This window comes from Amblyomma americanum, chromosome 1, assembly GCF_052857255.1.
Source record: "Amblyomma americanum isolate KBUSLIRL-KWMA chromosome 1, ASM5285725v1, whole genome shotgun sequence".
NCBI lineage: Eukaryota > Metazoa > Arthropoda > Arachnida > Ixodida > Ixodidae > Amblyomma > Amblyomma americanum.
The window spans coordinates 75,319,211-75,332,746 of NC_135497.1; the positions used below are offsets into that span (position 1 = coordinate 75,319,211).

Here is a 13,536-nt window from a genome sequence, read left to right on the forward strand (position 1 = left end):
CTGAATTGATTCATGATCTGACAAGCGCACTTGATGAAGGGTTTTCTGTCGAGTTCGTATTATTAGATTTTTAGAAGGCATTTGATGTAGTTCCCCATTCTCTTCTGCTGCAGAAATTGTCTTGGTAATAAGAAAATCACTGACTGGATAAAGGGTTACTTGCATTTCAGAAAACAAAGGGTAGCAATCAGTGGTAAGTTGTTAAGAGAATGTGTTGTACCTTCTGGTGTACCTCTAGGATCAGTCCTCGGACCGTTGTTATTTTTGATTTTTATGAATGACATTTGTTCTGGCAGTGCCTCTAATATTTGTCTGTTTGCGGATGATTGTGTGTTTTACAGGGTTATCGGCTATCCGATTGACTGTGTTGCATTGCAGGATGACTTGAATAGGATTGCCGAATGGTGTAGGAAGTGGGGGATATTTATTAGCATGCAAGAATCTGTGTATATGCACCTCACAAAAAAAAACAACGCATGAACTCGTTCGTAGAATTAATGGAACGAAACATTCTTCAGTATCAGAATACAAATAGCTCTGTGTATACATAACGTTGGAGACATCATGCCAACTATGTAACTGGAAAAGCTTGTTGCGTTCTTGGTTTCTTTTTAGGCTTAACACTAAACAGTTGCCTTCAGATGCGAAAGAGTTACTTTTCAAAACTAATGCTTGCTCAGTTCTAGAATATGCTTGCTCAGTATGGAATCCTTGGTATAAAACATATATAGATAAACTGGAGGGGGTACAAATTCTGGGTGTGTGGTATGTCTTTAATAATTATAGCAGGAACTTTAGCATTTCATGTGTAAATAGCAGTTTTGGATGGCAGTCACTGCAAAAATGCACATATTTCTAGCGTTCAAAATTTTTTCACAGTATTTATCATTGCAAAACTGGCATAAACAGTGACATATATTTATGCTCATAACTATGTTTCACTACAGCTTGAACATCCACCAAAATTAAAGGAAAGTACCTGTAGATCTGACATGTGTATGACACGTGAGTGTGCTTTCTTTCCAAGGTCTATAAGAGATTAGAATAGACTAACTGAAGAGGTAGAGTTGATTATGTCCAGTGATTTATTTGCTTCATCTTTGTAAATCTTTTGTTTCTGAGTTGAACCAGTAATGTGTCATGGTTGCATTGTTTGTATAGCATTTTGCTGCCTGTGTCGTATTCCCCATATGGTAATGCTGTTTTGTAGTGCTGTGGATATTAAAACAAACAAACAAACAAACAAACAAACAAACTAACTAACTAATAAAATAAATAAATAAATATAAAAGGAGCAACTCATGAATATCATAACATCAACACACTCAAGGAGTCAAAAATCGTCACAGAAGCATCTGTTTACCTCAATAAAAACTGTTCTTGTTGTCTCACAGTGCTCGATGATGTACTTTGTGAGTGGAGACCCTCCGTCATCCAAGGGTGGTTGCCAAGATAATGTAATATGATCTCCTGCAGTTTCCAGGAACTGAATGGGCTCTTGAGGTGGACCTGGCTTGTCTGGAACCAATATAAGGTATTCTTTTAGTTTCATATCATATAACTGATTTAACAAAGTTGGCCATTGGGTGGGTGGGGGCAATGTTTTGGAAACTTGAAAATGTAGTTCTATCCACTCCTCCTGTCCCTGGTTTTTTTCTTCTCTTTGAATTTTCCAAAAAACCACTGTCTGAGCAACCATTTATAGAGTGCTATTAATTTAGATGCTGATTTAAATTACTATTGAGCTCTGTAACAGAAACGGTGTTGTTGGACATTGCAGTTGGAAATGAGAAGGAAAAAACTTGTGTTGCCTGCAGGGCCCTAATGTGGAGCCCGGCAGATGTAATCGAACAAGAAACTCACCGAGCACTCTGAGCTTGAAATCGTAGCTTATGCTTCCAGCTGTATTCTTCAGCTCAATTGTATAGATACCAGAATCTGGACCTTCTGCACTGTGAATTGTTATAGTGGAAGTGTCATCTTTTTCTGTGATGAGCGTGTGCTTGGTTGACTGAAGAGGTACTCCGTCATGGAACCATGCGACTGTGGGCTTTGGAAATCCATGAATTGTGCAGGGAACTTTGAATTCATCTTGCTTGTTGATACGGACATTGCGTAGTTTTTCATCAAATTCTGCTCGTGGTGGATCTGATGAAAGAGACGATAAGAAGTGCTTAGTAAGAATTCCAGGTGCGTAGGTACGTAAAAAATGTCTATACTTACCTTGGACAGACAGTGTGCATGTTGTTTCTGTGGATCCATGTGGGTTGGTTGCCTTGCAAGTGTATTTTCCTCCTGACTTCGTGGATGCCTCCTTGATACGAAGTACAGCTTTTTGGTCTTTAAATTCAGCACTGAAGTTGCTGATCATGACAAGATCTTTGCCATTTTTAAGCCTATAAAAGAGAAGACGCAAGTTTAAGATTGTTAGACCTCTGTCTCTAATTTATTTTTTGCTTTCTGGAACTTTTGGTTCAAACTTTTAGACCTGTTTTTCTGATGTGTAGGTTTAGTTTATTATTACCATTTGACTGTAGGTGTAGGGTTTCCAGAAATTCTGCAGGTTAATTCAGCAGGTTTCTTGATGCCAACAACCTTGTCAGTCAGGTGCTCCAAGATAACTGGTGGTTCACCAGCTAGAGATACAAGAAAGGGTGAGAAGCATGTTTGAAAGATGACTGTTTCTGTTTTTCAAAGTAGAAAGCACAGAAAAGACAAGAGCATGTGAACTATTGATAATATTAACCCTTTGTTGGAGAGCTAGCCTCATGTTCTCCCACTTGCTTTGAGTGCCGTCAAATGGACAACAGTGCGCCTTCATATAATATTTTTGCATGCTGAATACTACCAAACAATCAAACAAACCATTCAGCATGTTTTTCTCTTTCACTGATAGGCTTCCTTGGTGCTCTGCTGTGTTTTTACAAGTGCGGGCATACAGTTTGATGCGGCCCATATTGGCAGGAAACATAAAATTTGGAAACTTGTTCAGCTTTCGAGCCTTTTTCATCAGTCAACTGCCTCATAATGTCCTTGAAGTTATTTTCAGTTCTATTGCAAGTTTTCTTATGTGTCGATACTGAGGAACGGATGCGTACGTAAAGTCACTGATACAAATGTGTACTTCTTTTTTCTACAAAGCCAATGCTTGAAACACCGTGAAAGTAATGTTGTTCAACTTCTAGAGTCATTCTGAACACAAATTTATCATTTGTATGCATGTGCGACATTCATATAGGTTGCGCCTTACAAAGGGCTAACAAGTGCATCCATGCACACTGCTTTTTAGCATACAAAATGGCAGCATTTTAATTTTCAGGATTTTAATCCTTCATGCAGTGGTGTTTCCATGATTGTGAGAATATTATAAGCACTTTTTGAGCTGACTTTCTTAAAACGCATGTGGGTGCTTCATTTATTTTCAGTAATGTATGAATGCTTGTGAAACAGTTTGAACTTTATACCCAGAAAAGAGATGCGATAATGTGAACATTTCTTCATTGTTACGATTTTTGCAGATGGCCTACTATTCATAAAAAGTTGGTCTTGCAAGTAATCCATGCTGTCACACAAGTGGATAGCCAAGCTTCCTTTGGTATTGGTCCAAATTAGTGAACTGATGCATTCAAAGGTTTTTTACATTGTGACAGTATAGTCTCAAATACAAGTCTAAAATAATGGTAAAAATAAGAATTCATGGTTATCTCAGGGGATTTACAGACATAATCGTGCTGTGCTCACCAAATGAGCCTATTTTAATTCTGTGTATACAGGCCTCCAGATCAGCACATTCTTCATTTTACATCACGCTCTGTGCATGCTTCATTAATTGAAATGGCCCATAAGTTCACCTTGACATTGGCTGCATTCTGCCCCTTCGCCATGCATGCTCTTTTGCACATATGCAGCATATCACAGAATAAAACGGTTCACCGTGGCTGACTTACAAACAGTTAATGTTGAGGTCATTTGGTTGTAACTGCACTGTGAGCTGGCTGATACGAAGACAGTCTTTGTTTATGGTTGCCATCTCACAGGATTTGTTCCAGCCATATTAAAAAAATGGTGTTTCTGAATTATTCTTAAATATCAGCATAGAATGAAATTCCCCAAAATTGAACTTGTGATTAAAAGTCATTTATAATATAATGTCTGGCTGCAGTCCATAGAATGGACAGTATGATCATCTGATGACTACTTTTTAAAAGTGCTTCTGCTGCCCTTGCTCTTGGTGCAACTTGCCTTTTGGTTGAATGCGGATGTATTTGGTTCCAGGAGATGGATCGCCTTTTCCAGCTTCATTTTCAGCTGTGACGCGAAACATGTACTCTTCATCGGGTGATAGGCCTTCCACTGGAAGAAGTCGTACGATCATATTAAATGAGCTGTAGCTGACAGCAGTGTGGCCACAACACTTGATTTTAATGACTGATTTAAAATGAAGCAGGTGCTTGACAAGTAGGATCTTACCTTTAGTGAAAGTGTCCTGGACTGTGTCAGAATAAAGTATCCAACGAAGTGTGTTTCGGTCGTGGTACTCGATTATGTAGTTCGTGATTTTGGAGCCTCCATCAGACTTTGGTGGTTTCCAGGAGAGTGTGAGGGAGCCAGAACTGGAAATATCTGAAGGCTCGGGCGTCCCTGGTGCACTGGGCGTCTCTGAAAAAGCAGCCACATTTATTAGCTGATATGTGTAAAAGCGGCAGAGCAGTGCATTCATTGAACATAAAAGACAACGTTTTACAAGCTTTAATGCAATTTAAATTAATGTAAAAGCTACAAAGCCGTGACAGCAAACCATGCTCTCAACAGTGTGATAGCGACTGACAGCTTTGAAGGGCTAGTTGGAATACCTTGATCAGAATAGCGACAATTTGCAGAAACAGCAGTTGTTATTCACTGAACATATTTTGTGCAGAAGGGTCATTGTTTACAAGCTGCCTTTCAGGCACTCAGCCTAAAAACTTGCATAGGCAAATCAACTTTTAGCTGGACAGATGCCCATTTTTTTCCCCAATTACTAGTCATTATCTATGAGACCACAAGGTTTGAAAAGCAAGCTACCACTGTCAGAAAGAAATGTGGTGTAGTATGCATGCACAAAGGGAAGAACCTTGGTGTTATTATACATCGACAGCTTGCCAGAACTGTTTTGGTTTAGAAGTCTTTGCTGTCTGTAAGTGCTGCAACTCTCAGTTTAATGGTCTTGTTTGCAAAGTTCTTTGAAGAAAACAGTAAGGAACAATTATGATCATGCTGCCACATTTTTAATCATAAAGCAAATTACCATTTCTAAGGCAGTGTTCTAGTGGCAAGCTTTCTGACATTGTGGACTGAGGTGTGGTAGCTAGCATTACACTACCTACTACAAATGATCAACAAATACATTGTGTGGATTGTTACAGCTTTATAATTGGGCCCATATTCCTACACTTATGAGAATGTGGCTGTGCTTGGTTAGCAGTGATATGCAGGGGACAAATAAAACACCTTTGTCTAGGGTCTTTTGCAAGGACAAACTTTGCCCAGGTTTGAGAAGCTCATTTCTGAAACGAAGTTTGTGATTTGTTTTTAATAATTAATGTAAAAATATAAAAGTTGTACGGGGAAACAAGGCAGTTAGCATTAACTATGCAAGAGGAACCCTGGCCACAAAAATTTGTTAATTCTTGCTGTTCAAGCCGTTAATTTTGAAAAATTTGCAAATTGCAAAACTGCTGTTCTCCACCTTTTATGAGATCTTTGTAGAATGTTATTTCTGGAAAAACTAAAGTTGATTACTCTACATAGAACCATTTTCCTATTTCACATGAACGTTTCATTGAAAAAGAAAATAGAAAATATTAATTGAACTCCAGTGGATATTCTGACCAAAAACTGATTTTTTTTTTGCTTTCTTGAGCACAAACCATCAGAGTCAACAGAATATGTCGCCTAATTAAGTGCACCATCTATATATACCATCGGTGCGAGTAAATAGTGAGATGCCAGATACATGAAAAATCAGGACTGTTGCACACCCTGAGAAAACATCCTGGAATGGGATCCTGATCCAGTGCACACTTGTATGTGTGGCTTATGCACTATTCCTGCAAATTTCACCGTATTTACCCACATTACAAGGAAAATCGTACATTCTGCAGAACTAGGATTTATAGAGTATTAGAAGTAGTTTGAATATGTAAGCAGAGGCTGGCCACATATCTCACCAATGCAAGTGACAGTGAACGGTTTGCTGCATTCTCCACAAGAGTTCTTGAGAGTGAGTGTCACAGTTCCAGTGTCTGCTTGTTGCAGGTCTTTAATTGTCAGTGTTGCCTGGAATAAATAAATAGGTATTTAGTTTCCACTGAGAGAAGTTAGAGCCATTCAGTTGTAAGCATTATATACATCAAACAACTAGAAGAGATGTCCAAATATTTTTCTTCTTTCACACCCTTCATAATAGCCCAACACATGACCTTTCTTAGAACTAAAAAGGAGTATGCATGAACATCAAGATGTATTGTTGCAGTCATAATATTTGGGGGACACTCAAGCTCCGCCTTTAAGGTATGCCGCGATAGCATTGATGGATCCCGTCAGCGACTCCATTTGATTTCATTAGCATATTACCGGATCACATGCTCTGCTAATGTTACCAGATCACATGACATACCAATGTCAAATGACATAAGCATACAGTCGTTCGTGTACACTTACCCCTCACTGACGTGCACTTTGCTACCTGCTTAATCACTACTCCCTTAATTAGTGCCTCTCTAATCACATACATACTCATTAGAATACATTCGTAAGCAACCACGTTATGTGAAAGACCACACGACATACATATAAAACCCAGCTTTAACCAAGCTGTAAAAATGTGCTTGCGTGGCTTAGGGGTAGTTCGTCTGACTTGCAGTCCAAGTCAGGGGTTCGATTCCCTACTAATGACACAAATTTTCTTTTCAGTGTAATTCATTTACTTTACATATTTACATGTTGAAATGATGTGTGAGTTATGTTGCAACCTTGTAATCAGAATTTATGTAATGTTTTAATCACTTTTCAATTCCGCTGCTCCACGTGTGATGTCAAACCTTTTTGACTAATCTGGAGTTCTGCAACTCAACAACGCCAGACGCCACCGGGACGCCGCATTTTCCGGTGAATGGGAGCCTTACAGCTATTGCTTTAATACTATGGAGCATGCTGAAGCGATCAAACTGCTCTCACGCCTTAACTAGTGAAAATTATGAGCTATTTAATAAATATATCAGCAAATACTGCTTGTGTGTTCATTTGTAAGCCCAAGAAACTTCTGTACAGATTTTTTCTCTGGAACTCATGAGAAAAGTGCAAATGCTGAAGTGTACTCGGTATTATTTTGGCCGTGCCTGTGCATTTTAGGGGGACACTGAGGAGAATTCCATCCAACCTTTGTTCTGAGGGAAAATCGATTTTGTGGCTCTTCGTATCTATGCTGATGTTTGTATGGCAGCAAAAGACGCATTTATTGCTTAGAAAATTGCATTTAAAAATTTTCCTGCCACTGGATTCAAACTCGTGATGCCCTTACTGAAAAGGACTCTTTGATCACTGGTGGTGAATAGTAGCATAGCCCAGCCTCTGATATCTGCACTTAATGTAACTGCCTTGATACACCATAGTTTGCTTGTGAAAATGGCCTAGTGTGGCGACACTTGTATTTAATTTTTTATCTTTTCTAGCCTATAAAAGGTCTGCTTTCAGTGATCATTTGAATGCAATAATCTGTTGATATAGGCAAACTTCAGTTTGTCCTCAGTGTCCCTTCAATGCATTTCTAAGTGACTACTAATGCCCTTTGAATGCCTGGGAGACGTGTACACTGTTCTTCTACAATGCTATTGGAAAGATCTGGCTGGACACTAGTGGATGTGCTCTTTACCAGGCGATGCCTGTTATAGCTTGCTGTAATGCAAATTCTGGAAATGCAGCTCTATTGTAGAAATCTCATGCACACATTCATAATTCGAGACTAATGCACACATTCATAATAGTAACAAAGCGTGCAGCCCTGAACACGTAGCATGCACTGTGCATTTGTACTATGTAATCCCATTATATCTTACCCACTGGTATTGCCATTCTCTTTTTCATCATGAGATTGTCTTTCATATTACGATTACAGCCAGTTTTAAATTATTGCAATATATCTGATGTCGTATAAAACTGCTAGTAAAGACTTTATGCTTTGAGAAAGCATATGTTTGCATCATTACTGTTCTGACCTTCATGTGGATAGCCAGTGGATATAATTTGGATTGTTTTATGGCAAGCAGTGAACAAAACGTTTGCTAATAAAACTTTTAGTGAGGCACATTGCAAACTGTGTTCAAGGATAATGTTCTTTAAACAGTAATGCTCCCAGCTAATTGTAGTTTAAGTAGTACGAAGCTAAATTATTTCCCAAACAGAAGTAATTATTACTTTAATGGATTTCACAACATGCTGAAGCTACACCTGAGCTCTGAGGCATGCTGCAATGAAGGGCTATATATTAATGGTTTTGAACACCTTGGATTCTTTAACGTGCAGTCGAATATCAGTGCGTGAGTGTTTTTACATTGGCAGTTGCCTTTACTCAAATGTGGCTCCTGTTGCTGGGATTTGGTGATTATTGCTAAGGTGCACAGACACATAACTATAAAACTACTGCTGAAGTACGTGTAAAGCAGATTGCCTCTGAAAAACAGTTTTCTCAATGACATCCACAGCAAATCACTAATACAGGAAAGAACAATTCGTATGATGTTAAGACATTTCAAGTTCTGTCATACTGAAGCAAAGGGTTGAGGTACTCTGTCATGTCAATGTATCTTGCCTTTCTCATGCAATTTTCTCTCCAGTACTCTTGTCCAATGTATATTAATCCTCCACACAAACATCTGGATCCATGTGATACTTCTGCAATGAATCTTGGTCATTGACCAGGATTTCATGGTGCCAAATTTGTTAATCATTGTGAGGCGTGTTAGGGTTTGGGGTTATCAGTAATTTGAAGGGATATTGAATAGAAACCCAGAAATATTGAGACAACACCAGATTTTCATTCGTAAGATATGACTACCCAAATACACAGTCATCATTCCTGTTATTTCTGAGCGGATGGCTGTGTTTTTTGTTTTGTGAGCAGCCGCCAGGCCGCATTTAACGTGCGCCTGCCTACGTGCTGGGGAGCATGACATCAAGCCTAGCCTCAGCAGCGCCGTAGGGAAACTGGTGTGGCAGTACCAACGGACGTGTGCAGTTCAGAATCCCCACCCGCTCGTTTTTCTGGCAGGCGCAAGATGGCGCTACTGGTACCGTCTCCACGAAATGTTTCTTTTTTTTTTTTTGCCGTCACTGCAGATGACGACGATTTACAATTAATTCTGATCTAATCTAGCAGATAGTCACCAAAAGTATACAACCACGAGGCACAGGCAGAGAATTTACACTGGCAGCTGTTAGGTGTGGCGATTTGAGAAGTACTGATTAAAATATTACTTTCCGCTCATTTCTGTTTCAAAAGAGTGCTCTTTTGGTCACTCTCAATGCCACAGTTATCATTTGGGCCTGAAATCTCTGCGACAGATTTTTTGTTCACTATCTTTTTAAGCACCTTGACACCGTAATCTAATGTTTGTGTATGCTTCCACAAAAGCTCGGCCTTCCATGCAAAAAAATCAAACATGACCTGAAGGTCTGCAAGGCACTTAACTGAAAACTGGAAAGATAAATTCTAGCAGCTTGGTCACACAACTGGTCTATGCAGTGTAACACACAAAGGAAGGAACACAGAGATCAAACTCGCACGGGAACTGATGTGCTGGTGTTCCTATTGCACAATCTCCTTCCTTGTTTTGTTTTTTTGCACTGCATTCGCCATCTGAGTTACACTGACAAGCCCATTTCCCTTCCTTGGTCACGTAAAGTTAAGCAGATGCAAATAATTAGTACAGCTTGGTTGTTTGAGAAAGGAGAGTAAATTTAGATTGAAAGATTTATGACTGTTCAGACACAGCACCATATGTGACTGCAGCAGAGACGAAGCCCTGAAGTGTTCGAAGGCCATGCTTGTGCTTCGTTCACGCTCATTTATAACGAGCATGCTCATTGAAAGCTATGCTTTATATACATGGCACAGTGAAAAACAAGGAGTTAAGCAAGAGAGCAGATGGATGCAGCATCACCTCTTGGGGAGAAATTTCTTGGATGATCTTGTTTTTGACTGGCTCCAAAGGCTGTCCATTCAATTTCCATGTTGCCGTTGGTTGTGGAATGCCAGTATAGGGAATAGGCAACTTCAGTGTTGTTCCTTTTCTGGTTGAGAAGTTTTCCTTGCTTGTAGTGATTTTTGGAGGTGCTGCAAAAAGAAGCATATACAGCAACAAAAGTGAATTGTTTGTGCAAAGTGCAGAATAATACTGGCATCAGAAAAGTAAAAGTGTAGACATGGTTCTGTTGCTTGAGGAGTTCCATTGCTTTGAGTGCCATTTATGAAAAGACTCTTTTTGCTTCATTTTATGGAGCATAATTTCATTATTGTGACTGCTAGCAGGAAAGCTGAAATAATAGCTTTACTTGCACTGAGTATGAAAGTATTTATTGTACAAGAGAACTTGTTAAGGCGACCATAGACTCCAAAATTCAGCAAGTTTAATTCAGTAGGTCACGTTTTAAGGATGTCAAGTATGCACATTCCACCAAAAAAGGGCCTCATAGTATAGACATCAAGCATATGTGGAACTTCACCATACACTGCCATAGACCATATAGCTGCAGCTAAGTGCAGTTTCTATTTTATTTTTTTTTAGTTTATAATACTGGAAGCCCTTTCGGGCTGTTACAGTTTCTGCCTGCATCTAAGGCAAAATGTACAAATTTTACCTTGAATGAGTATTTGCAAGTTCTGAACCCTTGCTGATATAATGATTGCAGAAACATAAGACAATCAGACAAATTGCAATAAAGATTTCTGCACTGATTAAACCTGATAGATAGTCTTTTTTAAACTATCAACATACTAATTTGCAGTTACCATTCAGTTTGTACCGTTTTATCAACACACCAATTTGGTACATGTATTCAGTTTTGTACTATTTTTGTGCATCTTCACAGTGCTGCATGTTCTTATGACAGCAATTTCTGCATGGAACCACAAGTAAAAATCCATTTTGAAGAACCTTTACTGGAACCAGAAAACAAATGCATGCACCACTGACCATGAACAACAACAGATGATGAGCACTTCTTGTCCTTAAGGACACATGAGTAGACACCTTGATCATCTATTGAGCTTTCACGTATGATTAGCTTCCTGCTCTTGCCTTCTGTTGTAACAAGCACCTGCAATTCAAAGTTGAGCACCAGTCATTTATCAAGTACACTACTCACTTCATTTCATGGCCAGGCCATAAATTGCTTTTGAACACTGAAAGGCAATTTATGTTAAGTACATTAATTCAAAGCAGTATAAATATAATGGTTGATCTAAGTGTTTCAAAGTGTTACACTTTCTGTTATTCAAATGCAGCATTTAATGTAATAGCACAACATGCTACTAATTGTTTATTCCTATATGAATATCTGTATTTAAATTGCTGCTTTTTGCTATCTTATCTTTTTGTAGTCAGAACTATTTTAATCTTTGTGCTTTATTACTCTTGCCTGTATGCTAATATCTTTGCAGTTGTGCACCGTTAAGATTCTCCTTTTTTTATGCAAATGACATGCGTATAACATAGCTTTAATAACTACAGCTTTAATTCCATCACTTATAGCACTGCCGCTAGTGCCTCACTGTTTGGCATGAATATTCATTTTGTACGAATGTACGCACAAGTAGTGAATAGTCACAGAAATATTTGATTTGTATTTGATTCGGTTCATTCACTATTTGAGTCTTATTCGGTTCGGTTTTTAACTGAATTATTCATATTTGATTCAGTAGCAAAGCTAGCCTATCTGTATTCAATTCAGTTTTGTAAAAATGATATTCACACACCCCTATTGAATTGAAATTGGACACTTCATCATCTGTGATGATCACCGTGAAGAATTGCCGAGTACATCGACCTCTGCTGAAACTGGTGATCACCTTTAAAGGATTATTAAGGAACAGCCTAAAATTGGCCTGAAAATCTTGGAGTAAGGCACAAATATTCCAGAGATAAGACTAGTAAATCTTCACTGAGGGGTTACGGGACAAAAACAAATCTGCTGGCTAGGCTCTTTGTCTCTTGAAGGATGAGAAAGAGGTTTGTGCGGAGATTTTGCATAGAGCTTCTTTAGTAAATTCAAGAAAGGAAAAGTCCCCAATTTCAAGATCATTATCACTGCCACTGAATCTTTCTTTTTCAAGTTAGCCCCTGAAACTAAACAGCACAGCAGGGTTTGGTCGAAAGAAGCAGCCCCACAATTCGGAAAAGCATCAAAGTGATGTTTGTTATTTTTTCCAGTGAGGACAGAATCGTGGCCGCCATTTCATTGGGTGAAGAGCAGACTTTGACAGCCAAGGTATGCTCTGTTAAATGCCTTAATGAAGTTTTGGAGCAACTGAGAGCCTCCTATTCCCAGTCAAATTTGAGCGACTGGTTGCTTAATGGCAACAATGTCTGGCTCATCACAGTGCACTGATTGTCCTCATCATTGGCACCTTTTGCAACACTTTTTTGCAACTTCTGACATAGTCACCAAACCTAGCTCTCCTTGATTTATGACTGTTCTCTAAAATCAAGGCCAGCATGTGTGGGAAAAGTTACATGGATTGAGAGAACACCGTCCTCTTTGTGATGGAAGAGCTTTCAGTACCAATGAAGAAAGAATTTCAGGAGTGCTTTCAAAAGTAGACCTGCCAACTCATTAAGTGCACTTGTATGGATGAAGGAGAAAAACTTTTAGTAAAGAAGAATTTATTCCGTAAAAATGCACGAACTTTCAGAAACACCCTTGTACTACTATGATGTCGTAAACCTCTGAAAACCAAGCCTGATACAGTTTTGGCTTTTAAAAAGATATCCAACTGCCTCTTATCATCACTTAACTCTACAAAGTACTTTCTGTTCAGTTAGTGTGCTGCAGCTATGAACTACAGGATGGTTACAGGGGACAAAAAGGGGACGATGGCATGTAACCATCCTGTAGTTCATAATTGTAATGTGCTGATTGGACAGAATGTACAACCTATTAGCTCCAGTTGCTACTTTGCTTCTACAAAGTACAACATTAAATTGAAAACTTTGAAAAGAGTTGAACAGTTCTGGTGGAAATAGACATGGCCACATTTGTTTCTACTCCACCAGCACAGCTGTACCTTTTCAGATGGGTGGATTGTGTCTCCATCCTTCATCCAGCGAACCTCAAGTGTTTCTCGTGACACTTCCACAAGCAGTGTTACAGTATCACTCTCACGGACGATCACATCATGTAGCCGCAATGTGAACTCTGCATCCGCATCTGCAAAAGAAGTGTCATCAAGTTAGTCTGTAACCTAAGCTGCAGAGCAGTAGCTCTCCGCCATAATTGTGT

At 39.0% G+C, this 13,536-nt stretch overlaps 1 protein-coding gene and 1 long non-coding RNA gene across 2 annotated transcripts in view; one reads left to right on the forward strand and one right to left on the reverse strand.

Moving 5' to 3' along the window:
- Nucleotides 1-13,536, reverse strand: part of sls (sallimus) — a 223,794-nt gene that overhangs the window by 14,183 nt on the left and 196,075 nt on the right. Inside the window, exons 154-163 of the mRNA XM_077645939.1 lie at nt 13,322-13,464; nt 11,232-11,355; nt 10,200-10,372; nt 6,210-6,318; nt 4,471-4,659; nt 4,243-4,353; nt 2,525-2,636; nt 2,224-2,396; nt 1,864-2,148; nt 1,364-1,518 (exon numbers count right to left, since the gene is read on the reverse strand). Of these exons, the coding sequence (XP_077502065.1) occupies nt 1,364-1,518; nt 1,864-2,148; nt 2,224-2,396; nt 2,525-2,636; nt 4,243-4,353; nt 4,471-4,659; nt 6,210-6,318; nt 10,200-10,372; nt 11,232-11,355; nt 13,322-13,464 (1,574 nt within the window). The remainder of the gene's footprint in view (nt 1-1,363; nt 1,519-1,863; nt 2,149-2,223; nt 2,397-2,524; nt 2,637-4,242; nt 4,354-4,470; nt 4,660-6,209; nt 6,319-10,199; nt 10,373-11,231; nt 11,356-13,321; nt 13,465-13,536) is intronic.
- The window catches only part of LOC144113062 (uncharacterized), an 89,997-nt gene continuing 77,937 nt past the window's right edge, over nt 1,477-13,536 (forward strand). The window contains exons 1-2 of the long non-coding RNA XR_013310586.1: nt 1,477-1,534; nt 12,468-12,525. This is a non-coding gene — a long non-coding RNA (uncharacterized LOC144113062). The remainder of the gene's footprint in view (nt 1,535-12,467; nt 12,526-13,536) is intronic.